Here is a 25780-nt window from a genome sequence, read left to right on the forward strand (position 1 = left end):
GTGTGTAAGTATGAATGTGAGATAGGGACCTTAGCTTGTAAGTTCCTTGAGGGCAGGGATTTATGTGAACACACAATATGTACAGTATGGGTGTGTTTGGCAAGTGACACCACATGCCATATTTGACATGAGTTTAATTGGCGCGCCACAAAGCATCACAGCCGTGGCAGTGTGAATGGACCTGGGCGATCATCATGTTATTTTGTAGGTGGGCAGTAAAAATGCAACTGCCTGTTTTTGCAACCTCTTTGCAGCCCATGAGAATTAAGCCTTACATAGGTAGAGAAAGACAAATCCATCAAGCTTTAATGTGATGAAAAAAAAAATCTTTAGTCTAAGTTTTTACATTTTTGTCACAAGTGTAGGTCACAACCAAGAAGATACAGACTTACAATTTGTCTTTAGTGGCTTTATCATTTACTTGTTCTTGATTTGAGAAGTTGGCTGCTATTCTCCTTAAAAAGGAAAAGAAAGTCGCACAGTAGTAAACATTTCAAAAATGTAACTTTTATTAAACACACATTTGCATAAAAAGGAGCATAACTAAATTTACCTGTGAGGTTTGCTTGAGTGAATTGGGGATGCAGTGCATGAAGGCTGAGCTGTTATCTAAGTGAAATTGAAACCGAATTTTAGAAAAGTCATTGTTTCATGAATGGCGAAATATTAAAAACAGCTCAAAATCTTTACTTTATAAAATCAAAAATACATCTTCTATTAGCCAGTCACCCCATATGCTTCCTTAATATAGGGTATAGCCCCTGAGCAACATTCATAAGAGAAAACACTTTGTGTCGGTTCACACAGAGGCAACCTGTCAGGTGACTTAGGTGCCTGACAAGTTGCACTCCATGCATTGCAATCGAACTGTTCTAATAGGAGCGTCTCAAGTTGCTCCGACTTAGAAAAAGGTTCCTGTACTACTTTGGGGGCAACGTCAGAGCGGCTTGCATTGATTTCTATACCGAAGTAGTTTTGCAAGCTGTACTGAAGTCACGCTGTACGGGGACGGCTTCAGAGTCTGACGATTTTTAAGCCACCCCTGTTTGAACCGGCACTTAGGGGGATACTTACTAAAACTGGAGCACTCAGAATCTGGTGCAGCTGTGCCGACTGGTTTATATGCAGAGCTGCACCAAATTTTGCACGCTCCAGCTTTAGTAAATCTCCCCCCACCCTAAAGTCTAAAGCTGAGTACACACTATACAACTTGTGTTGTTAGATTTCCTTTAGATTTTACCTTCAACTATGTAGTGCAAGGACCTGCCTAATTGCATACAAATGTAAAGTGTTTAGGTTTGACCTCATATTACGTGATTTTGGTAAATCTGAAATAAAAAAAATCTAAATAAAATTGTATAGCATGTACCCAGCTTAAGTGCAGGCAAAAAAACAAAAAAACAAACAAAAAAAACTAAAACAAAACACCAAAATCAGCACAAGAGACAAAACTTACAGTCAATAGGATGTGTGCAGCCTGGATGCTTGAGACATTTGTCCAAAGAATGTATTAATAATAGACTCATGCGTGCCATTTTTTCCTTTTAATGTTTCTTCATTTAGAAATCTTTTTCATCTGAATTCTTTGGATACAAAAGACACTTTTCTCTGATGTGTAGACTTGCAGTTGTCATTAGCATCTCCACTGTATAGCCAAGTTTAGTATACAGGGCCGGGACAAGGTCATCTAGAGCTCAGGGTGAATATGCCAAATTGCCCTGCCCCCCAAGATGTATGAGCATTATGTGTCAGCAACCCCCCCTTCCCCCAAAAAACAAACAAAAAAAACACACAATTGAGGACCAGACTGCATGCTTGCCCTCTAAGCAGAAATGTCCATTCCTACCAATACAAATCCACCCCTGGTGAAAGCACAAATATTTGGCCCCCCTCACCTTACATCCTCTCTCTGCCAGTATGCTAGCACAAATCCTCTACCCCTCAAAATTACCCTTCAAGCACAAATCCTCTCCTTCCAACTCCAGATACCCCCCTCCCAGCACAAATTCCACTCCACCAACCTAGCACAAATTCTCCTTCCTAACACAAATCCTCTTCTCCCATCCCTCTTCCCAACACAAATCCCCCAAATCACCACTCCTAGCACAACTCTCCAAACCTCCTCTCCTGAAAACAATTCTTACGCACTGCTGCTCTCTCCTTGAGGTACCCCTCCACCTCACATGATACAACAGTTCCCAGGGCAGCCGTCCCCTCCTGCCCACCCCTTCTACCAACCCTGTTAGTATATACCAGTTGCTAACTTGTGATCATTTAACATTTTGTGAATAAAAGCTAATGTCATTTTTGATTGGAATAAATGTTGCAACTTTCATTGTCATATCTGTTACTGGCCTGACAAAGGGCTTCTGCCAGAACCTGTTGTCACTTGTATATATACTACATTACCAAAACTATTGGAATGCCTGCCTTTACAGGCACATGAACTTTAATGGCATCCCAGTCTTAGTCCATAGGGTTCAATATAGGAGTTGCGTGCCCCCCCCCCCCCTTTCCTACAGTTATAACAGCTTCAACTCTTCTGGGAAGGCTGTCCACAAGGCTTAGGAGTGTGTCTATGGGAAGGTTTGACCATTCTTTCAGAAGAGCATTTGTGAGGTCAGGCACTAATGTGGACAAGAAGGCCTGGCTCACAGCCTCCACTCTAAATCATCCCAAAGGTGTCCCATCGGGTCGAGGTCAGGACTCTATACAGGCCAATCAAGTTCCTCCACCCCCAACTTTTTTCAGGGGTTGAAATTGGCCCTTAGTTCCAGTGAAGAGATCTCTTAAGGCATCAGCGTACCAAGACATTTTGGACAATTTTGTGGGAACAGTTTGGGGATGACCCCTTCCTGTTCCAATATGAATACGCAGCAATGGACAAAGCATGGTCTATAAAGACACGGATGAGCGATTTTAGGGTGGAGGAACTTAACTGGCCTCCACAGAGTCCTGACCTCAACCCAATAGAACACCTTTGGAATGAATTACAGTGGAGACCAAGAGGCAGGCCTTCACATCCAATATCAGTGCCTGATCTGACAAATGCGCTTCTGGAAGAATGGTCAAACATTTACATAGGCACACTCCTAAACCTTATGGACAGCTTTCCCAGAAGAGTTGAAGTTGTTATAGTTGCAAAGTGTGGGCCAAATCAATACCTTCAAAGACTGGGGTGCCATTAAAACTTAAGTGCATGTAAAGGCAGGCATCCCAATACGTTTGGTAATATAGTGTATTTTATTTGAACTAAATTACTATTAATTAAGAGCTGCACATATACACACACTATGCATTTAAGTTTTAAAATACCAGAGAGTCGCTACTTACTGGCTTTGAAGGTATATTTTCTGACATCTTTAGGCTTGAAGACATTTTGTTGGCACTACAAAAGAATAAGGCGGCATACCACCGTTACTAGTTAGAAAGTTGCATATTTCCTAATACATAAGAAAACCTGGCATGTCTGTTAAAGGAGTGCCCAAAGCCACCTATTGCACACATGTTTAGGCGCATTAAATGCTTTAAAGTTAATGGATTCCATTGGCCAGAATAAAATTTTTTTTTCTTCTTTCAGTCTGTAAACATTCCTCTTCTAATACTCGTGTAACACACCTACCTGTGCATGGATACATAGGCAATCATAGGAGGTGCTCTTACAGGCTGAAAAGAAAAATGCCAGATGCCTGTAAAAACAGAGTTACCTGTTAACTTGCTTTCCAGGAACCTTCCAGGACGACCGCGAGAGAGGTTCCTCCCACCTAGCACAGGAAACACCCGATCCACATGATTTAAAGGCATGCACCACAGTATACCCTCAGTTATAACAGATGACCAAAGGCAAGGTGACAATATATAACAATGTAACAGTAATACCCATAACATGTACACTCAATAATACATAAACTTCAGGGTGGGAATAGGGGCCATCCTGGAAGATTCCTGGAAAGTGAGTTAACAGGTAATAAAACTGTTTTCCCAAGTCATCTTCCAGGACGGCCTCTAGAGAGGTCCATAAAAGGAGCTACCTGATTTGGGGGGGGCCCTACGGCCTATAGCACCTTTCTCCCGAAGGACTGATCCCTGCTAGGCAGCCGATCCAAGCGGTAATGCTTAGCGAAGGTTTGGTAGCTGGACCAGGTGGCAGCCTTGCAGATCTGGGTAGGGGAAGCTCCAGCCCATAAGGTCATCATCACTCTTGGGGAGTGAGCTTTTAAATTAGGAGGCGATATAGAAGATGCACAATAAGCTTCAGAGATCGCCAGCTTTATCCACCAAGCAATAGTGTTTTTTTTAAGCATTTTTTCCTTTGTTAGGCCCAGAAAACAGCACAAAAAGACTAGAGGAAGATAGCTAATCCTTCATACATTCCATGTAGTTAATTAGTCACCTTCTGACATCAACTTTATTGAATTCTACTTTATTTTGTATGGGCTCATTACAAAAAGACGGAATGATAATTTCTTTCAAACGGTGGAAGCCCGAAACTACTTTAGGGAGGAAAGCAGGATCCAAGGTTAGGACTATTTTGTCTGTAAAGATAATACAGGTCGAGGGAGAGCATGAAAGCCTTGGGAGATAGAAGTTTCCTTGCAGTGTAGATAGATTCCATCTTGAAATTCTTGTACTTCATGAATGCATTGACTTTTTTCAAGTTCAGAATTCATTTGAATTTTCCTGAGGGTTTTCTCCTCAAAAACATGTGGGAGAAGAAGCCGCCTTCCGCTTGAAATAGCGGAATCAAGCTTATCACCTTTTGGTGCAGCATGTCTTGTAATAGAGATGTCATAACTGCAGATTTTGTTTTGTCTCTTGGAAGAATTTTCAGGCAAAATCTATTTGGGGGTAGGTTGCTGAATTCTATCCTGTACCTGAGGATTTGTTGCTTGTGATTGAATTCCATGGTGTAAGGAAGGCCCCCAGTCTCCCTCCTACCATGCAAAGAGTCACTGGGGTTTATCCTTGGATTCGGCTGCTTGAAAATAATTTTTTTTTCTGCCACTCCCACAGTTGTGTTGCCAATTTTTTGTTTTGTTCCTGTTTGAAGGGGCAAAAAATTATTATTTTTTGTTTGTTTTCTTGTAATGGGCTAACCTTTTTTCTTGACCACAGTCCTCTCTCAGACCAACACCAGTTCTTTACTGAACAAGAGATCCCCTGAAAAAAGGAAGAGCGCGTAATCCCAACTTTGAAGCAATTCCACGATTTGAGCAAATTTCTCTCGTGGCTTCCATTATAAGCACCATTGATTTAGCTGTAAATGTGTCTGATTCCGTTGAAGCATCCATAATGTAAGCTACCGCTTTGTTAAGACTGGGGACGGCGTCCAGAATTTCCTCGCTCGGGATGTCACTTTCCATCAGTAAGCGCAACTGTTTCAACCAGAGGTCTAAGGTCCTTGCAACACAAGTAGTGGCCAGTGCTGACTTGAAGTTTATGGAGCAAGCCCCCCATGCATATTTAAAGTAGCCCTCCACTTTCCCATTCCATTGGGTCCTTCAAAACAGCAGAATCGTCAAAAGAGAATTCCAATGTTTTTTGGACGCTTTAGCTAAAGATGCGTCTAGCTTAGGGTATTTGTACCATAGACCGGTGTCCGCCTTAAAAAAAAAAAAAAAAAAATCATGTTTAAATTTTTTGGGAAAAATATCCTTTTCCAGTTCTTTCTATTCCATGAGAATCATGTCTTGGTGTCATGGATTGGAAAGGTCTTGGCTTATTTTGTTTGCAGACCTGCATATATATTTGGTAGTAGAGTTCCTTATTCTCTTACATGCCTAAGCTCAAAGTATCAAAAATGACATCCAGGGGGGAGTGGCCGGGATGTGAAGCAGGGCGGACGCGTGTCTCCGAAGCTCCTTGAGGATCCGAGCTAGTAATTCTGCATACCCGCACTGTTTAGCCCGAAAATTATACGGCAGCTCCCGTGGACACCCAGGACCCCACTGAGATGGTAATTATGTCTGCCAAGGGCCGGGGTAAGTTTGACAAGGACCCAAAGCCACAGTGCTCGGGGAAGGGGAGGGGCACAAGCTCAACAGGCGCCATGACAGCCTCCACCTACACCTCCGCTATCGCCATACGGAGCAGGCTGGGAGCTGTGCAAAGCCCGGAACCTCTGTGGCTGGATCCCCTGTAGCTATGTTGGCTCTCTCAGAAGTGCAGGAAGCTGATCTCCCCTCTGCTGCCCTGGAAACAGCATTAAAGGCTATTACAAAGCCTATTCTGGCTGCTATATAGGGGGTCAAATCTATAATGATGGTCCCCATAGATCACCTGGCGTCCGAATGTACCCTGATTCGCCATGAGAGGGAGAATCAACGAAGCGGAGGATTGGATTGGCATGGTGGAGGATCAACAGGGCCCACACACTGCACAAATAGCAGAGCTACAATCGCTGGTGAGTTCTCTAGTACACAAAGTGGATGATGCCGAAAAAAGACAAAGGCGCAACAATGTCCTTGTCATAGGCCTCCCAGAAGGTGCAGAGGGCCAGAGACCCGCCATCTTGCTGAGACATTATTTAAACAATTGCTGAACTTGCCAGACATGCCACCCACATACATGCACAACCTGGTCAAGCTGCTTTCCTTTGACCAATTGAAAGATAAGCATGATCTCCCAAACTGGTACTTCTTCCGCTATCTGCAGTTGAGGCACGCGTTTGCTGCAAAATTTGGTAAAGGTGCAGTGGTACTGCAATACTCACCTTTAGAGCAGTTGCTCTGTGATGAATCTGTGCGGAAGACACTGTCAAAAACACATAAAGAGCTATTTGCCAAAAGGCCTCCGGCACTCAGTAAATGTAGAGAGAAATGGAGCTCATTAGCCCCCAATTTCCAAGGGGACAACATGTGGGACCATCGTTTTCAGGTCCTAGTATTGTCCAGTGACATGTACATCCAATGCAACATACTTCCCAGGGTATATTATATCCCAGCGAGACTAGCCAGCATTTATGGCTTGGATAGCGCCACCTGCTGGCGTTGTAACGCAGCAGAGGCTGATTTCGATCTTATATTCTGGCAGTGTCCATCCATACGGGTATTTTGGACAGGGGTTACAAAAACCCTCCAGGGGCTGATCACGCTACCTGTCCCCATGACAAGATCAGTATGTATGTTGGGCCTAGTGGAGCAGGTAGCACCACTTAGGGCACAAAGAACTATGATCTCACTCATCCTTGGCCTTCTGGAAAGGCATAGTGAAGTATTACCCTTATACAAAGCCACGTACTTAAGTAGGGGGTTCCCCAAAAAATTTGACAAGGTATGGCAGTGCTGGCTCTCTTCGGATGATACTGTTTGAGTTACTGCATAAGTGATGGGCTAAATGTTACATGAAAGGAAACATGCACTAATTGAAAAGACGAGACAGGCCATATAGCTACTAGGCAATTGTGGTCATTGTTTTAGCTTTTCCTGAGCATGTACTGTAAAAATGATTTGAGTAGGCTAGAGGGGATATGATTGCGTTTAACTGCCTGTTATACTTGGGACATTGCACAATGGGGAGGAAGGAGGGGGCTATGTGGGCTTCTGTTGTTGTTTTTTGCAGTTTTAAAAAAAATTGTGAATAAAAAGAATTTTCCCAAAAAAATTAATAAATGGCATCCAGTAATACCTCTGTATTCAGAGAGAAACCAGAATGAAAATGTACTACATTCTCCTTGCTCTGATTCTGGTTCTTTTTTTTTTTTAACTTGGAGCAGGAGTCCCAGGGAGTCTCAAGAACTGCATTGCCACCAGCAGCCCCCTCCATGGTGCACAGCAAGGTAGTAAAAAGATGACACCCGGCGCTGCCTCCTCCATGCCCTTAAGTCCTGCAGAGAGGCTCGTGGCCTGGCGCTGTGGACCTGGTGCCAGTATGGGGTTAGATGTGGGCCTAAGACGATCCATAGCTTCAGCCACCTTCTGTCTGCACGTGCCACACACAATATGGCTCAACGACTTCCGGTAACCCCCATCATCACTTATGCCATGCAGGTCACTCATCAGGGCCTCCCCTCTGTGCCTGGGGCAAACAGCAGGGAGAAGGTCCACATGGACAGCAGCATCCAACATAGGCAACCGGCCTCATGGAGCAGGACAGAGCAGCTCATATCCACCCCTGGGAGCACTCCAGTGAGTGCAAATCCTACAAATCCTCCTCTGCCAGCAAACACACCCGGACTAGGGTATGGTACTGGACCCAGTTTCAAAACAGGGAAGGGAGGTCCCTTGTACCAAAAACATTCTTTTTAGGCAGCGACAAAAGGTAACACCCCCAGGGTCACTGTCCCTGTTCAAAGGGTTTCACAGCTGGGAGGCCCCTGCCACCTAGCAGGAAGGCCTGCAGGAAAAATAAATCACAGCATGATGTGTGCTCCTGCCTTGCTAGAAGAAACACAAGATTGATGGTATACTATGGTGCATGCCTTAAATAATGTGGATCATGTGTTTCCTGTGCTAGGTGGGAGGAGCCTCTCTTGTGGCCGTCCTGGAAGATGACTTGGGAAAGTGGTGCTTTTAAGTCAAATGTGCATGAGGCCTTTATGTGATAGTTACAGTTTAGCCTCACCTTGTTCACCAAGTTAAATCACTGTGGAATCTGCCTATTTAACCACTTGCCTATTGGCCACTCTCACCCCCTTCCTGCCCAGGCCAATTTTCAGATTTCAGTGCTGTCGCATTTAGAATGACAATTGAGTGGTCATGCAACATTGTACCATATGAAATTTTTATAAATTTTTTTCACAAAAATAGAGCTTTCTTTTGGTGGTATTTAATTGCCACTGGGATTTTTATTTTTTACTAAACAAACGAAAAAAGACAGAGTTAAAAAAAAAAAAATAGTAATTTGTATTTTATGTTTTACAGTTTGTTATACAGTGCACTGATAAGCACTGATGAGGCAACACTGATGGCCTGATTATCGGTGTAGAGGTCCCTTTAACACAAGCCGGTTATCGGCTCTCTTTTCCACTCCTCACACTGACAGCTGATAACCGGCTTGTGTTTATATTGTGATCAGCTGTATTGAACACTGCTGATCATGTGGTAAGGAGCCGCTGCGATTGGCCCTTTACCTCGATCTGTGATCAGTTGAGTCCGAAGGACTCATCGATCACAGAAGCGCGATCATGGGAGGACATCATATGACAGCCTCCTGACAAAGTAAGCCCGTGGTGTAGCCGTCATTCGCCTATAGGGCAGACAGGAAGTGGTTAAAAATCAAATACAAGTATGACATATTGCATTTGCATTTTTCCTGCACCATCAGTTTATCCACTGAAAGAAGTCTTTTCACTACAAACAAGGCCTGCTTTAATTCTCAGTAAAACTAAAACGGGATCTTAAAGCGGAGGTCCACCCTAAAGAGGACCTTCCACTCATCGGAACCCTCCCCCCCTCCGGCGCCACAATTGGCACCTTTCAGGGGGGAGGGGGGTGCAGGTACCTGTACAGTACAGGTATCTGCACCCACTTCCGGAATAGCTCTCTGCGGAAAGGGGCGTAGATTACGCCCCTTTCCAAAAGTCCCCTGCTGCCTGCTGGGAAACACACAGATCCCAGAGGCAGCGGGTCCATCCTTATTGCGCAGCGCGACTCGCGCATGCGCAATAGGGAACCGGGAAATGAAGCTGAAAGGCTCCACTTCCTGATTCCCATACCCAAGATGGCGGCGGCAGCACCCGAGAGACGATCGAGAGATCGGCTTCCGACATCGCGGGCGCGCTGGACATGTAAGTGTCACTATTTAAAAGTCAGCAGCTGCAGTATTTGTAGCTGCTGGCTTTAAAAAAAAAAAAAAAAAAAAAACGCGGAGTCCCGGCGGACTCCCACTTTAACCACTCTAGCTCCTGCACCTATATGGCATTGCTTAAAGTGACAAAATTAACAAAGTGAACTAACCCTCCACACCCTACTCAACCGATACTGCACTTACCTCCATGGGTGCTACGGTTTCACAATCCATGCAGCATGGTGCAGCGGTCCTGTGTTTTTTCTTATATCCGAAATCCGCAAATTAACTTTTACTTTAAAAGCATTCGCTGATTAGGACTAACACATATTGGTGTATATTTATTAAACATGGTGCATAGCTATTCGCCCAGTGAAACTGGTGGTACATTTGTTTTGTGCAAATGAGTCATAATCAAATATCCCCCTATTTTGTTTATAGGCTGAATGTTATTCATATATACAAAAAGAGAACAGTTTGGGAAAATACTGCCTTGTGGGCAGTAAGGCTCACCACCATCTAGTGGCCATAATACAGTATTTTCCCAAACTACTGTATTTTTTATGAACATTAGACCTGTTGAGGAAGTAGAACATTTGATTTTGCCCCATTTGCACAGAACAAATGAACAAGCAGCTTGGCAGTCTACTGCGTTTTAAAATAAATAAATTTAGAATGTGAAATTACCTTTCGGATTCAGAAGTACTTGCTGCTTGCATCAGATCCGCATCATCTAGCCCTGGGATCTGTTGTAACTATGTTGGTCAAAAGTCACATATTACATACATACATACAATGTAAGATCTAATAATATTATGCTGATACCAAACTTTTGTGTCAGGTTCATTATACACTGATCAGCCATTGACTTTACAACCATCCACCTAATATTGAGTAAGTTCCCCTTTTGCTGCCAAAACAGTCTTGATCCTCCCCTCCCTCGTTTCCTTTTTGAAAACAGCTGGTGAACAATAAACTTGCATCTCTATAAAGAGACTTATACTAATAGAGGTTACCCTAAGAAGTCGGATAGGGTCTGGTCCAAATGGTTGGCTGATCCCTCTACAGCATCTGAAATGAATCTCTAATGAAGTAAACTACCTAGCCTTTATGACATGTGTGTGTATTAGAAGTGGGGATGCCACCTCTCCTTTCTAATGATATACTATATCCCGTATAGCTGTATAACTATAAATCCAGGTTTGATGATCCCACGCCATTCTCTGTTTCTCAGGCTTAACCCTGCGTGTGGTTATGTTTGGACTGCATGCCTTCCTTCTGCTGCTGCCCCTGCACGAGCTTACTCCACTTTGATTTGATATTGTTTGTGTTGTTTTGTCTGTTTAACACTAAATAAACAGATTTATAGAAAACAAAACAGCCCTGACCCGTCAAAGCATGGTCACCATTAGACTTTTGAAGGTATGTGGTGGCATCTGGCACCAGGCCATCAGTAACAGTTCCTTTATGTCCTGCAAAGTTGTGAGGTGGGGCCTCCGTGAATTGGACTTGTTTTTCAACCACATCACACAGATACTCAATGGGATTGAGATCTGGAGACCCTGGAGGCCAAGTCAAAAACTTAAACTTGATGTTGTGTTACTGAAATCATTCTTAAACCATTTGTGCAGGATGGCAGGGAACACTATACTGCTGAAAGAGGCCATTGCCATCAGGGAATACAGTTTCCATGAAGAGTGTACTTGGTCAACAACAAGGTTTAGGTAGGTAGTACGTGTGAAATTAACAGCCATATAAAAGGCAAGACCCAAGGTTTTCCAGTAGAAAATTGCCCAAAGCATCACACTGCCTCCCCGGCTTCAATTCTTTCCATACTGAATCCTGGTGTAATCTCTTCCCCAGGAAAAGCGACACATATGCACTTCACACAACGTAAAAGAAAATGTGATTTATTGGACTAGCCCAACCCCTTCCATTGCTCCATGGTCGACTTCTGATGCTCATGTTCCCATTGTAGGAACTTTTGGCAGTGGACATTGGTCAGGATGGGCACCCTGGCCAGTCTGTTGCTACACAGCCCCATACACAACAAACTGCAATGCCCATTTTTTCAGCTTTCACATCAACTGCAAGGACCACATGTTTTCTATCAGTGGTCATAAAGTTATGGCTGATCTGTAGGTCTATAAATAGGTTTCAGATTAACTAAATAAAAAACTTTTTGGCCCCAAAATTATGCTTTTGATTGAATTTGACATTTTATCTAACACCGATGTACAAGAGCTTTACATTTACTGTGAGGACACAAGAACTTAGCCATAGCGGTCTAAAAACCCTGGCCAACGACAAATGCTTCAACCAATAAAATGTCAATCTGATGCCAAATATACCTGAACATTGGTAGGTTCCTTCATCTTAAGGACCTTCAAGGCCAAACGTGCAGCATTCTGTTTTGCTTCTTTCTTGTTTTTCCCTTTAGCTTCAGGAAACGTTCGCTCATCAATAACAGCACTGCAGAAGAACCTTTAAAAAATTGTGGAAGTTTATTTTTATTCGTGTATAGCATAGTCCATATCTCTCACTTCTCTGAGAACAGCACTTTGGCATATCAGACACTAAAAGGTTGACTTGCTAAAGAAGTAGAGACTGCTAATTTTGCATGCAGTGCAAAAAAAAAAAAAAGAATGGGTAAATCAACATATCATGCAAGCCTGTTTTTCAATTTCCTAACAAAGATTAGGTATTCAAACAACACAGTGTCACCCTCACCTTAATTACAAACATTCACTATGCCTTTGATTTGTAAATTGGCTGAAAAATTCCACTATAAACCCGGTTAACAGTTCCATGCTTCAAGTCAATATTACTCTAAAGACCTATCATAAAGACCCAAAGACAACGTATACTTTAAAATGTAATGCTGATCATCTTCATTACTAGATGTGCCCACTATGTAGCTGAAGTTACATACAGTTTATACAGTGCACTCACAGTATGCAGAGCTGTGTTCCTGCAGCAGTATTGGAAATAACCCCCCCCCCCAAAAAAAAATCTAATTGGGCTGAGCAGCACCTAGCCATTCACAGGAAGCTTTTTATTCAATGAATAGAAAGCTTCCTCTGACAGGCTGAGGCAGAGGTGTGGAAGAAAAATGTAAAAAAATAAAAAATAAATAAAATGGTCCAAATATAGCCTTTCACCCCTTGATGCCAGCCATACACATACATGCAGCTGCTTAGTGGGTGGGCCTTAACGCCAAGCGCGTGCATATATGCAGTCTTGTTAAAACTACTTACCAGGCTAAGAGTGTGCTCCCTGCACATTCTCAGCACAGTAGCTGGCGTGCATCGGTAAGCTCCCAATGCATACTTGCGATTGGAAGCCTTCTGATCATGTGACAGCCAATCACAGCGGTCACATGATCCAAATGCCTGCCTCACGGCTCTTAAAGAGACGGGAGGCAGTCGTTGCGAAGATGAGCTTTAACCACCTCAATACTGGACACTTTCACCCCTTCCGGCACAAGCCAATTTTCAGATTTCAGCACCGTCAGGCTTTGAATGACAATTACTCAGTCCTGCAACACTACCCAAATTTCCAAAATTATTTTGAGCCCGGCAGAGCTTTTTTAGTAGCATTTACTCACAACTGCATTTTTGTTCTTTACTATACAAACAAAAAAACACAGAAAATTTTGGAACCCCGCAAAATTTCTTAGTTTCCATTATAAAAATGCTGTAAATAAATTTTTCTTCATTCATTTAGGACAAAACCTAGTCCGCTACATTTCTTTGGCAAAAAGGTCCAAAATCAATATAGATTATTTTGTCTGTGTGAAAGTTAGAGAGTCTACAATCTATGGCATATATATTTGAAAACTGACTGCCTCTACCCATTTCTTGAGGCCCTAAACAGCCAGGACAGAACAAATACAGTGCCTTGCGAAAGTATTCGGCCCCCTTGAACTTTTCAACCTTTTGCCACATTTCAGGCTTCAAACAAAGATATAAAATTTTTATTTTTTGTGAAGAATCAACAACAAGTGGGACACAATTGTGAAGTGGAACGAAATCTATTGGATTTTTGAAACTTTTTTAACTAATAAAAAAAATGAAAAGTGGGGCGTGCAAAATTATTCGGCCCCCTTGCGTTAATACTTTGTAGAGCCACCTTTTGCTGAGATTACAGCTGCAATTCACTTGGGGTATGTCTCTATCAGTTTTGCATATCGAGAGACTGAAATTCTTGCCCATTCTTCCTTGCAAAACAGCTCGAGCTCAGTGAGGTTGGATGGAGAGCATTTGTGAACAGCAGTTTTCAACTCTTTCCACAGATTCTCGATTGGATTCAGGTCTGGACTTTGACTTGGCCATTCTGACACCTGGATACGTTTATTTGTGAGCCTTTCCTTTGTAGATTTTGCTGTATGTTTGGGATCATTGTCTTGTTGGAAGATAAATCTCCGTCCCAGTTTCAGGTCTTTTGCAGACTCCAACAGGTTTTCATCCAGAATGGTCCTGTATTTGGCTTCATCCATCTTTCCCTCAATTTTAACCATCTTCCCTGTCCCTGCTGAAGAAAAGCAGGCCCAAACCATGATGCTGCCACCACCATGTTTGACAGTGGGGATGGTGTGTTGAGGGTGATGAGCTGTGTTGCTTTCACGCCAAACATATCGTTTTGCATTGTGGGCAAAAAGTTTGATTTTGGTTTCATCTGACCAGAGCACCTTCTTCCACATGTTTGGTGTGTCTCCCAGGTGGCTTGTGGCAAACTTTAGACAAGACTTTTTATGGATATCTTTGAGAAATGGCTTTCTTCTTGCCACTCTTCCATAAAGGCCAGATTTGTGCAGTGTATGACTGATTGTTGTCCTATGAACAGACTCTCCCACCTCAGCTGTAGTTCTCTGCAGTTCATCCAGAGTGATCATGGGCCTCTTGGCTGCATCTCTGATCAGTCTTCTCCTTGTCTGAGCTGAAAGTTTAGAGGGACGGCCAGGTCTTGGTAGATTTGCAGTGGTCTGATAGTCCTTCCATTTCAAATCCGGCTTTAAACTTCTCCACAACAGTATTACGGACCTGCCTGGTGTGTTCCTTGGTCTTCTCTCTGCGCTTTCAACAGAACCCTGAGACTATCACAGAGCAGGTGCATTTATACAGAGACTTGATTACACACAGGTGGATTCTATTCATCACCATCAGTCATTTAGGACAACTTTGGATCATTCAGAGATCCTCGCTGAACTTCTAGAGTGAGTTTGCTGCACTGAAAGTAAAGGGGCCGAATAATTTTGCACGCACCACTTTTCAGTTTTTTATTTGCTAAAAAAGTTTAAATTATCCAATAGATTTCATTCCACTTCACAATTGTGTACCACTTGTTGGTGATTCTTCACAAAAAATTAAAATGTTATATCTTTATGTTTGAAGCCTGAAATGTGGCAAAAGGTTGAAAAGTTCAAGGGGGCCGAATACTTTCGCAAGGCACTGTATTTGTTCTGTCCTGGCTGTTTAGGGCCTCAAGAAATGGGTAGAGGCAGTCAGTTTTCAAATATATATGCCATAAATTGTAGACTTTCGCAAGGCACTGTAATGTTTAATGGGAAAAAGACAAAACTTAAAACAACGATCAGGCAGAGGAAACCTTTTTTTTTAATTTATAAAAAAATAGCACTGAAAACTGAAAGCAATGTCCTCAGAAAACATATGGGGGGGGGGGGGGGGTAACAAATATTGGGAACACCAGTCTTACAGAGCTGTAGGATACACTGAAAAAAAAGTCGTTATCTTTAGTTTATTTTTGTTGTCTATACTCTAAGTTGTATGAGTGTGTTACACATTCATTCATCAGCACTTAGCATGAGTGGTTAGTAAAATAGGTGACTTATCCGACCCAAAGAGGACAAACTGTTGGTGCCTATTTAGCTGGAGTGTCTAACAATATAGCCTAGTTGTTTTGTTCTTCTAGGGCAGGCATCACTAAATGGCGGACCGTGGTCCAGACCCGGACTGAGTAAAAGTCTGGTCTGGACAACCATGGCAATTAGTTGCCTGTGTGTTCTCTCCTCCGCTTGCCACTGCCATTATCTTAATGGCAAGGCAGAGGGCGGGAGGAGCGATCGGTATGGATTTGTGGGGGGGGGGCTTTTACAGGGGGATGTCCTAGCAACTATTTAAAAGAAGTTAAGAAGCTTCCGCCCTTCATCCAGACCGACCGCTCCCACCCCCTGCTATGAAAGATAGTAGGACTGGAAGGGGAGGGGGAGGGATGATCACACCGATATAAAGGTTAAAGGGGCTGTATTGTTAAGGCGGGCTATGTAAATAGTGTAAAGCTATGGAAAGGGGGACTGAGATGGAACAAAGGTGCTGCAATGTAAACGGGGGAGGGGGGGGGGCTTTGAGTTGAAGGAGGCGACAAAGTAAAAGGATGTCTGATGTAAAAGTGGTTCTATAATGTGAAGGGGGCACTGTATTGTATAAAAGGTGGGGACTTTTATGTTAAGGGGGCTGTAATGCAAAGGGTCACCTACGTTTTAAATAGGGCCTGCAATGTAAAAGGGGGGGCTGCCAAATAAAGATGGGGGACTATGATGTGAAGGGAGTGGAACCATACTGTAAATATGGGGACTGTGATGTAACAATGGGGGACTGCAATCTAAAGGTAGGAGACTGATGCGATGGGGGGACTGTGAAACATAGGTGGGGGGCCCAATATTGTAAAGGGAAGCTATGATGCGACAGAGGCTGTGATGTAAAAAGGGAAGCAATGTCCTTACTGTATTGTAAAGGGGGCTGTGATGTACAATAGAAGATTGCACTGTGATGTAAATGGAATGGGGGAGGTGTTATGAAGGGGGACTGTGTAATAGCTCAAAATAGGAGATCGGACCTCTACTGGAAAAAATAATTTACGGACTGGACATCTATGTATTTTAATTCAATACCCCTGTTCTAGGGCAACAGTCTCCAGGATATTGACCGCGTACACAAAGCAAGGACAGTGGCTGAAAACTGAAAATATTTTATCTTTGGTTTAAGCTCTTGCACGGATATTGGCTTTCTAAATTTCTCTACAGACTGGTTCTGTGAAAAAAGGTTCTTCAAGGTGGTATTTGGTATCAGTAGTTCTTTGTTGTTTGGCCACAATCCTTATTCTGAAGGTTCTTGTCATTTGATTTCAGCTTTTGACCACTGTTGCTCTTGAAACTTAAAACATTTTGGCCGTTAGCCTTACAGAAGCTTAAGCTAAAAAGGCATCAATAATTTGCCCCTAAGCCACCTATTTTAGTTTTTAGTTCAAAATGACACCGCTCTAGTATATATTGACATTCATCAGCAGCTCATTCGTCCATGCCTGGGTTACCAAATAACTATAATAGTACTCTAGCATCATGCTATACCCATCAGAACCAGCACTTACCAGAAACATACCAACTTTTCTGAAGGCCAAAATGCTTGCGTTTTTTTTTTCAATTTTACAGACCTTGTAAAGCCTCATGCACATTGGATGTTTATTTTGCTTCTAAGAGGAGTTTAGAGACATTAGCGTTTAGAGGCAGAAAAAAAAAAAAAAAAAAAAAAAAAAAAAAAAAACACTCCCAGCAGTAGCAGTACCGTTTTGGTAGAAAAACGCTTGAAGCACCATAAATGCTTGTTATCACTAGGCGCATTTAGTGTTAATTTCAATGACTAGGATAAATTATTCTGGCCAATGAAATTAATAAAAGCCCGAGCACTTGAAATGACTAACGAATTTACACGTGTTTTTTTTTGCCAAAACGCTTCTTTCAGGTGAAAAGGAGTCTAGGAGAGATAGCCAAACATCCAGTGTGCATGTTGCTAAACAAACCATGTAATACAATGGCATCAGCCTAGCAGGCATACACAAAGAAAAGGTTTTTTTTTCAAATGTTGCCTAAACAAATAAACTAATCTCCCATAATACTGGCGATGCCATCATTTTGTCCACCCCCTTTATGACATATACAGATAAAACTGCTATATCTTGAGATTGTGATTTTTCTAGAGAAGAGAGCTAATTCCTTCAGAGGTCAATATTATGCAATATATTCATATTATATTATAGGCTACAAACATAAAAGAAAGGCCAAAATGTAGGTTTACATATTAAAGTACTCTTTGTGATCAAGGAGAGAACATTGGTGAAACATTTTTTCTACTTAAATAATTGCACGGTCCAAGTGGACAATTTTAGTTCATGCTCACTTAGGTTTTGGATTACTACCACTTAGAAAAGGACAGCTACTTCCCCATCAACAATGGCTTCCACACAGTCTATCAAATTCTATATTCCACATATGGTAAAAATATGAAAACAGTAATATGTACTTTGCAAATACTTTGTGTAACATTACACAAGTATTTAACATAGGCAAAATTCATTAGTTCCCAAACAGTTTGAAAACAATAAAAATATATCAATTTGGTATTATTTAATTGTTATCAAAGACAATGAATGCCAAGAACACTTATTTAAGAATCAGCTCAAGTTTTTGTACAAAAAATAATCCTCCTACAGTAACAAACAATGAATGGTTTTGTTTGTCTGATGGACCATTCATTTTACTAAACAATGAAGTGACGTATTATCAAGGGGGCTCCTTTCAGCAAATGTTCTTGAGTAAAATAATCAAATTCCAGTATGAATCTTGGATAGGAGTAAATCTGGTGTTCAAAATGCACAGCAGTTCATCCTGTGGCCGATTCTCAATGGCAAGTAACTTACTGGTCACAGGCACCTTTTAAAAACTTGCACGCATAAAACATCTTCACACCACTCTGTCCAACATGGTGGTCCTATTTGTGAGTCACTCTGTTATGAACAGGAGGTGAGCATCATGTTCTATGCTCATCCACAAAGCAGACCTGTGAGTATCCTCATCAAACTTGTATGATGATTATAGATTCTCTTAATAAAAGATCTCTCAACATAGTCAAGGAACAACATGAATTAAAATTCCCTTCGTCATATTTCATGTGAAACAGCTGCTTTATTCCCATATAAATGAAAATGGCAGTTTCTCTTTGAACAGCTGCAATGGCACATCATTTTTAAGAATAAGTCATCTGCTCCTATTTATTGGCTTCTGGGTAAGTGGGATATTTCACTGTCTCAATTTTTTCCTTAACTTTATATGAGGGATATAGACCAGTTCTTCCTAGTTTGCGGTTAATGCCTTTTGAATAGCCATCCCAGTGATTTCCAGCTACTCCAATAATGTCCCCAGGTTCCATAGGGATTTCTTCAGGGTTTCGAGGATGGTGGGGATATATCGCAATTTGGTTGTGAGCATTCTGTCCTCCAAAATAATAAATATCATCCAAGGAGTGAAAGTTGGCTGAAGCATCTGGATGAAGTGTTTGCATGATTTCATAGGCAACTCGACAGACCTGGGAAGAAAACGTACACACAAGAAAGTCGGCCTGGGATAAAAAATGGATATCGAGAATGACACCTCGTAAAGAATTTTCAGTGTACCGGTTATGTAGACCTGCAGACCATGATATGGAGTTGTCGCTAATAAACTCGTACTGTGAATATTTTGACTTTGCCTCTTGGAGCAGTCCTGGGTCATCAGTTGCCAGGTAAACCCGTTTCTTGTCTATGTGCATCTTTCTAGCAAGAAGCTGAAAGTGCTCCTCAACATGTGTCATGTATTCTTCAATTGGGTGGAATGCTGCCTCTGTCCCAACTTTATCGGTCCTCCTAACATGGACTCCAATTACTGGATGCTTAAATCCCAGTTTTTTTGTGGCATCTTCAATTTCCTTTTCCAGCCAAGGCTGAGGTCTGATCAAATACTTGACAAACTGCGACACCCACCAAACAGCTGGGTCGCCATGTAAACGCATCAATCGATCTGCAAGATCTTCCGGTACTCCAAGTGGCAGGTAAGGAGGCCTCGGATGGAGACTGTCAACAATTGGTAACTCCACAACTTGAACATCTTTGTCATTTGCTTCACCCGACCAATGCCCTGTAGACATGCCAGATCTATCTGTACATGTGTTGCTAACTGGCTTAAAGACAGTTTCCCATCCACCCGTTGCATATCTCCAGCTCTGTGACTCCAGGATTAGAGTTCTCTGGGTGCCAAAGGCAATCATGAAAGAGTAGACAACATGGTGTAATTGACAACCATATCCACAGCCCTTGTTGATGTTACATACTAGTTTCTTGGCTTTACTGCAATCTTTACGGTTCTGGATATAGTAAATCCTCCTTTGCACAAACTCTGTTAAATCTTTGGCCTCTCTTTCTCGCCATTCTCCTGCGCCATCTGTTTGACTGAGGTAGTAGAGATCTGTCATAACGGATCTTTGCTGATCACCCATATCTACCAATAATTCATCCACATGTCTTTGGAGTTCATTTCTGCCCATATTTTTCAGCTTTTTTAGTTCACTTTGAACAAAATACCAAAATTCCTTTGCCCCATTTTCAATGGCCCGTCTCAAGATTTCATGGTCTTTTCCAATGCCAGCAACAGAACTACTGGATTGCTGTTTGTACATTTCTATCTGTTCTTTGGCTTTTAACAGCTGTTCCTCTAATGCTCGTATCCTTCCTGCTGCAGCTCCTTGCTCGACTGGACCATCAGGTATCCTAAGGGATTCCGCCATTCTCCTCAAGTCTTCATTTTGTTGTTTTAATCGTTCAAGCTTAGCCAGTATTTTAGACAGTTCTCTACTGGAGTGGTCAGGGCTATCATTGTCTCGTACCAAATGCCCGCCAATGTAAAATAACAATGTGCCCCAGGCACAAAAAATGAGCATTATCCAACGCCAGGAGCCTGTCCATGACTGCATCTTCAGCTTCCAGCCACAGTCTGATGTCTCAGGAAAAAAACATGGCAGTTTGTCTCTCCTTCACTGATCACCACATACTTCGGAGGAAATCTGTCACCCCTCAATATGTCTAAGTGACACAGCCTGTTCCCTTAACAGGATTGTGCTACTTGCTTGGAGACGTGAGGAATGGGTGTGGTGGAAGTCAGCTTTTGTGCAGCCAGGAAGGGAAGGGGCCTCTGTTTAGCAGACTACAGCATAGATTTCAACCAGGATGCTGACGTGCCTGAGTGTAGCTCCCACTTCAAGTTTCCAATGGATGAAATACACTTGAGAGGATTATGCAATACAAAGCAGCTGTGTCCTATCTTCCTTTTGTGCCGTCCAATCCTGATATCTCCGGCACCGGTGAGAGGAGCTCCCCCCCCCTCTCCGACACAGCCTGAGGCGAAGAACGGAGCCACACTTCCCCAGCACAGGAGGAAGAGGACAGGGCGGGGGGGGGCAGATGGAGCGTACACCAGGCAGAGGAAACCTTACTAAAAACTCGGAATGAAATGCAACAGTGCATTAACTTAACGGTGCGGTGTTTTTATCGAAAAAACAGGAAAAAAGGTAAAATATTGCATATTCAATTGCATATATGCAGCCACCTGCAAAACTTTGCGGCCAAAAACAGGCATCAGCCGATGCACTGACGTCTACCTTGAAGAAATTGGTAAACATGTGGACAGACGACCAGGTCGCCACCCTACATACCTGAGCGACATACGATTGGTGTCGGAAGGCCCAAGACGTTCCGATTGCCCTTGTGGAGTGGGCCATAACCGGAAAGAGGAGCACATGCCCCTTTAAGGCATAGGCTTGTACTCCAATCTGTCTGATCCACCTGGAAATGGTGGCTGATGAGACCGCCATGCCTTTCTTGGGACCAGCTACCGAGACAAACAGCGACTGACTTCCGAAAAGTAGCAGTGGTAGACAAATACACTTTCAGAGCCCAAACCACGTCCAGAGCATGAAGGGCCACCTCCTTAGGGAGTTTCGGCCTAGGACAGAGAGATGGTAACACAATGTCCTCGTTAAGGTGGTCAGCTTTTCACATTAGGTAGAAAGGACGGTTGCGAATGCAACACCACCTTATCCTATGGATAACCAGGCGACTTGGAAGACAAGGCTGCCAGATCCGAGACCCCCCGGCCAATGTGATGGCCACTAAAAAGACCACTTTCGAAAGAGTCGACAGTGGAAACACCCTGATATTTTTAAGCGGCGATTTTTGAAGCGCTGATAACCCCAGGTTCAAATCCCATGGGGGTAACGGTGGACGCACCAGAGGGACTACATGACGGCCCCCTTGAACAAAGGTACTCACTAATGAGTGATACGCCAGGGGTCGCTGAAAAAAGACAGTCAAAGCTAAAACTTGCATTTTAATAGTCCAGGATGGAGAAGCGGACCTTGAAACAGAAGGTCATCTCGTAATGGCAGTCCCAGGGAGCGTCTGCCACCAGACGCACCAGGTCTGTGTACCAGGGACGCTAAGGCCAATCTGGCGCCACCAGTATTACTGGGATCCCCTCGGCTTCCACTCTGCGTTCAGTACACAGACAGGAAACACAGGGAAAACGGCTGTGAGAGCACTTGAGCCCTGCTGCTGCCAGGGAACACTGAAAATGTGTTCAGGCTTCCAGAAAATGGCCCCCAGTGCCTTGAATAGGAATTACATAGAAAATGGCCACTGAAGCCCAGACAGTCAGCCTGCTCTGCCCACACCTAAAATGGCCGCCAAATATCACCACGAGGAAGAAAAAAAAAAAAAAAAACCTGCAAAGCCACAGCACTGCACTATTCCCAGCAGACCCTCACAGGCACCTTTCAGGGGCGTACCATACAGGCTCCAGGACCACCGCCACTCAGCCAGACCCCCATGTCAGACGAGAGCCCACAGACAGCCCCTATATAGGCACACACAAACACACACACACACACACACACACTGCTCAGCAGCCACATGCAGCATTCCCCCCCCCCCCCCCCCCGGGAGGAGGGAGGGAGGGAAGATAGGGACAGGGGAGAGGAGGGAGGGAGGGAAGATAGGGACAGGGGAGAGGAGGGAGGGAGGGAAGATAGCGACAGAGGAGAGAAGAGAGGGAGGTGAGGGGGCCCCCAAACCGACCTCCCAGGGAATGCCCAGCTGCTCAGCCCTGTCAGAACAGGGAGAGCTGTACTTAGCAGTCCTGAAGAGCTGGGAGACATTCCACTGTAGACCTACTCCTGATCAGTACAGGGAAGGCTACTGGCCTCAGCATACCGTGACGCAGACATCAGTAGCCCGGTCATATGTACGCATAAAAGCTCACCGACCACCTCTGGAGCTGAGGTATGTCGTGACCTGCCGTGCCATAGCTGCGACCTGCACACGCTCGATGGCCGGCCTGGGGAGACTACAAGGATAAGTGAACCAGCCTGTCACCCCGCAGGCTGTTGGTAGAGGATCACTCATCTTGCGCAAAAAGTGAAGCTTCTGCATAAAAAACACAGACCTATGGGCCCGCAGTGTTCCTAGGTCTTTCTCCTTCACTAGGCAAAATAAAAACTGAGGTCTGCTAGCAGGCAGGAGGGTTGATACCTAAGGGACCGCCCCCATGGGCGGAATTGAAAGTTCTGAGTGTTGTATTACAACTTTGCCTAGTATTTCACCTAGAGGTGAGGTATACAACCCAATGGCTAAGAGGAGCTGTGTCGGTCTGCGAATATAAGAGAAATGGCAGCAGCACAATCCCCCGACTCTGCATTACCTCAGAGGCAGAAATTGAAAGGGGACTCTAATGCCGCGTACACACGAGCGGACTTTTCAACATCCAAAGTCCGAAGGACCGAGTCCGTCAGACTATCCGATCGTGTGTGGGCTGCAACGGACTTTTGATTCACCAAAGTCTGACGGACTTTAGAATATGGAACATGCTTCAAATTTTCCCGAAGGAACTCCGCCGGACCCGGTCCCCTTCGAAAACTCCGCTCGTGTGTATGCTACTCCGACGGACTAAAACCGACGCTAGGGCAGCTATTGGCTACTGGCTATGAACTTCCTTATTCGAGTCGGGTCGTACGTCATCACGTTCGAATCCGTCGGAGTTTAGTGTGATTGTGTGTGGCCAAGTCCGTTCAGCCGAAAAGTCTGTCAGAACTCCGTCGGAATTCCAGCAGAACTCCGACGGAACTCCTTTGGAAGTCTGTCGGACTTAAGTCCTCTCGTGTGTACGGGGCATTACTCTTCTCCCTCACAATATATTGACTCTGACCATGAATTCAGAATGACCCCTATAACATTACAGAATATCCCTAAAGGCTCAGATCTTCTAAAGCCGCATACACACGATCAAACAATACGGTGGAAAAGTTTTTACCCACGGCGGACTAAGAAAGTAGTTTTGCACCAAAATATGTCCGCTGGACTCGCAGTCCGGCGGACAATACGGCCGTGTGTGTGCTAGTCCGCTGTACTTTTGAAATGTACTGACTTTTCCCGCACGGAGAAAAGTCAGTTTGTTTTGGACGTGGCTCCAGGTAGCCGGGACCAGCAAATGAAGCGTCGCTGGCCCCGTAACCTGGTATGGACTTAAAGGGGAAGCCCGACGGCAAAAAAACTGCGTGGGGGTCCCCCCTAGGTCCATATCAGACCCTTATCCGAGCACGCAACCCGGCTGGTCAGGAAAGGGGGTGGGGACAAGCGAGCGCCCCCCCTCCTGAGCTGTACCAGGCCGCGTGCCCTCAACATGGGGGGTGCTTTGGGGAAGGGGGGGTCTAGCGGCCCCCCCACCCCAAAGCACCTTGTCCCCATGTTGATGAGGACAAGGGCCTCTTCCGGACAACCCTGGCCGTTGGTTGTCAGGGTCGGCGGGCGGGGGGCTTATCAGAATCCGTGAGCCCCCTTTAATAAGGGGGCCCCTGGATCCGGGCCCCCCACCCTATGTGAATGAGTATGGGATACAATGTACCCCTACCCATTCCCCTGTGAAAAATAAATAAATAAAACAACACACAAGGGTTAAAAATAGTTTATTGCACAGCTCCGGGGGTCTTCTTCCACCTTCGGGGGTCTTCTCACCGAACTCCTCCGGTATCTTCTGCTTTTTTGCTAGCTCTTTTGCTAGCTCTTTTACTAGCGGAGGAACCCGGCTTTCTTCTTCGTCGCCACCCTCTTCTTCCAACTTCGGGGGTCTTGTCCCCCTCTTCGGTTCTTCTTGCCGGGCCTACGCACCTTCTTCTAGCTCTTTTACAAGCGATGGCCCGGTCTTCTGTCGCCGCTTTCTGTTCTTCTCCTCCTCTTCTCTTCTTGAGCTGTTGACCTGTTGCTGTCTCTGGCCACACCTAAAATAGCCGCCAAATATCACCATGAGGAAGAAATAAAAAAAACCCTGTAAAGCCAGAGGCTGGGACTGTGACATCATAATGGGCGGGGACATCACCTGGCGATGTCCCTATATAAGTCGCCGCACGCCTGTCATTGTGGCCAGAGACAGTGACGAGTCAACAGCTCAAGAAGAGAAGAGGAGGAGAAGAACAGAAAGCGGCGACAGAAGACCGGGCCACCTCTTGTAAAAGAGCTAGAAGAAGGAGCAGAGGCCTGGCAAGAAGAACCAAAGAGGGGGACAAGACCCCCGAAGAGGGGGACAAAACCCCCGAAGTCGGAAGAAGAGGGCGGCGACGAAGAAGAAAGCCGGGCTCCTCCACTAGTAAAAGAGCTAGCAAAAGAGCAAAATATAGCGGAGGAGTCCGGCGAGAAGACCCCCGAAGACGGAAGAAGACCCCCGGAGCTGTGCAATAAACTATTTTTAACCCTTGTGTGTTGTGGGTTTTTTTTACTTTTTTTTCACAGGTCAATGGGTAGGGGTACATTGTACCCCATACTCATTCACATAGGGTGGGGGGCCGGGATCCGGGGGCCCCCTTATTAAAGGGGGCTCACGGATTCCGATAAGCCCCCCGCCAGCAGACCCCAACAACCAGGGTTGTCGGGAAGAGGCCCTTGTCCTCATCAACATGAGGACAAGGTGCTTTGTGGTGAGGGGCCCCCCTTCCCCAAAGCATTCCCCATGGTGAGGGCACGTGGCCTGGTACAGCTCAGGAGGGGGCGCTCGTTTGTCCCCACCCCCTTTCCTGACCGGCCGGGTTGCGTGCTCGGATAAGGGTCTGATATGGACCTAGGGGGGACCCCCACGCCGTTTTTTCGGCATAGGGCTTCCCCTTTAAGTCCATACCAGGTGACGTGGGCC

At 44.5% G+C, this 25780-nt stretch overlaps 1 protein-coding gene and 1 pseudogene across 2 annotated transcripts in view; both read right to left on the minus strand.

Annotated features, from left to right (window-relative positions):
- Positions 1 to 25780, minus strand: part of LOC143987597 (interferon-induced, double-stranded RNA-activated protein kinase-like) — a 365105-nt gene that overhangs the window by 191579 nt on the left and 147746 nt on the right. Inside the window, 5 exon segments of the mRNA XM_077486451.1 lie at positions 393 to 455; positions 554 to 609; positions 3334 to 3388; positions 10414 to 10481; positions 12078 to 12210. Of these exon segments, the coding sequence (XP_077342577.1) occupies positions 393 to 455; positions 554 to 609; positions 3334 to 3388; positions 10414 to 10481; positions 12078 to 12210 (375 nt within the window).
- On the minus strand, positions 18131 to 20991 carry LOC143987596 (alpha-(1,6)-fucosyltransferase pseudogene; annotated as a pseudogene). Its single transcript, XR_013276667.1, has 2 exons — positions 20772 to 20991; positions 18131 to 20631 (listed from the first exon to the last, which is right to left on the minus strand). The product of XR_013276667.1 is annotated as an alpha-(1,6)-fucosyltransferase pseudogene (transcript).

The sequence above is a fragment of the Lithobates pipiens genome, unplaced genomic scaffold (genome assembly GCF_037356315.1).
Source record: "Lithobates pipiens isolate NorthernLeopardFrog02 unplaced genomic scaffold, aLitPip1_a1.2 Scaffold_18, whole genome shotgun sequence".
NCBI lineage: Eukaryota > Metazoa > Chordata > Amphibia > Anura > Ranidae > Lithobates > Lithobates pipiens.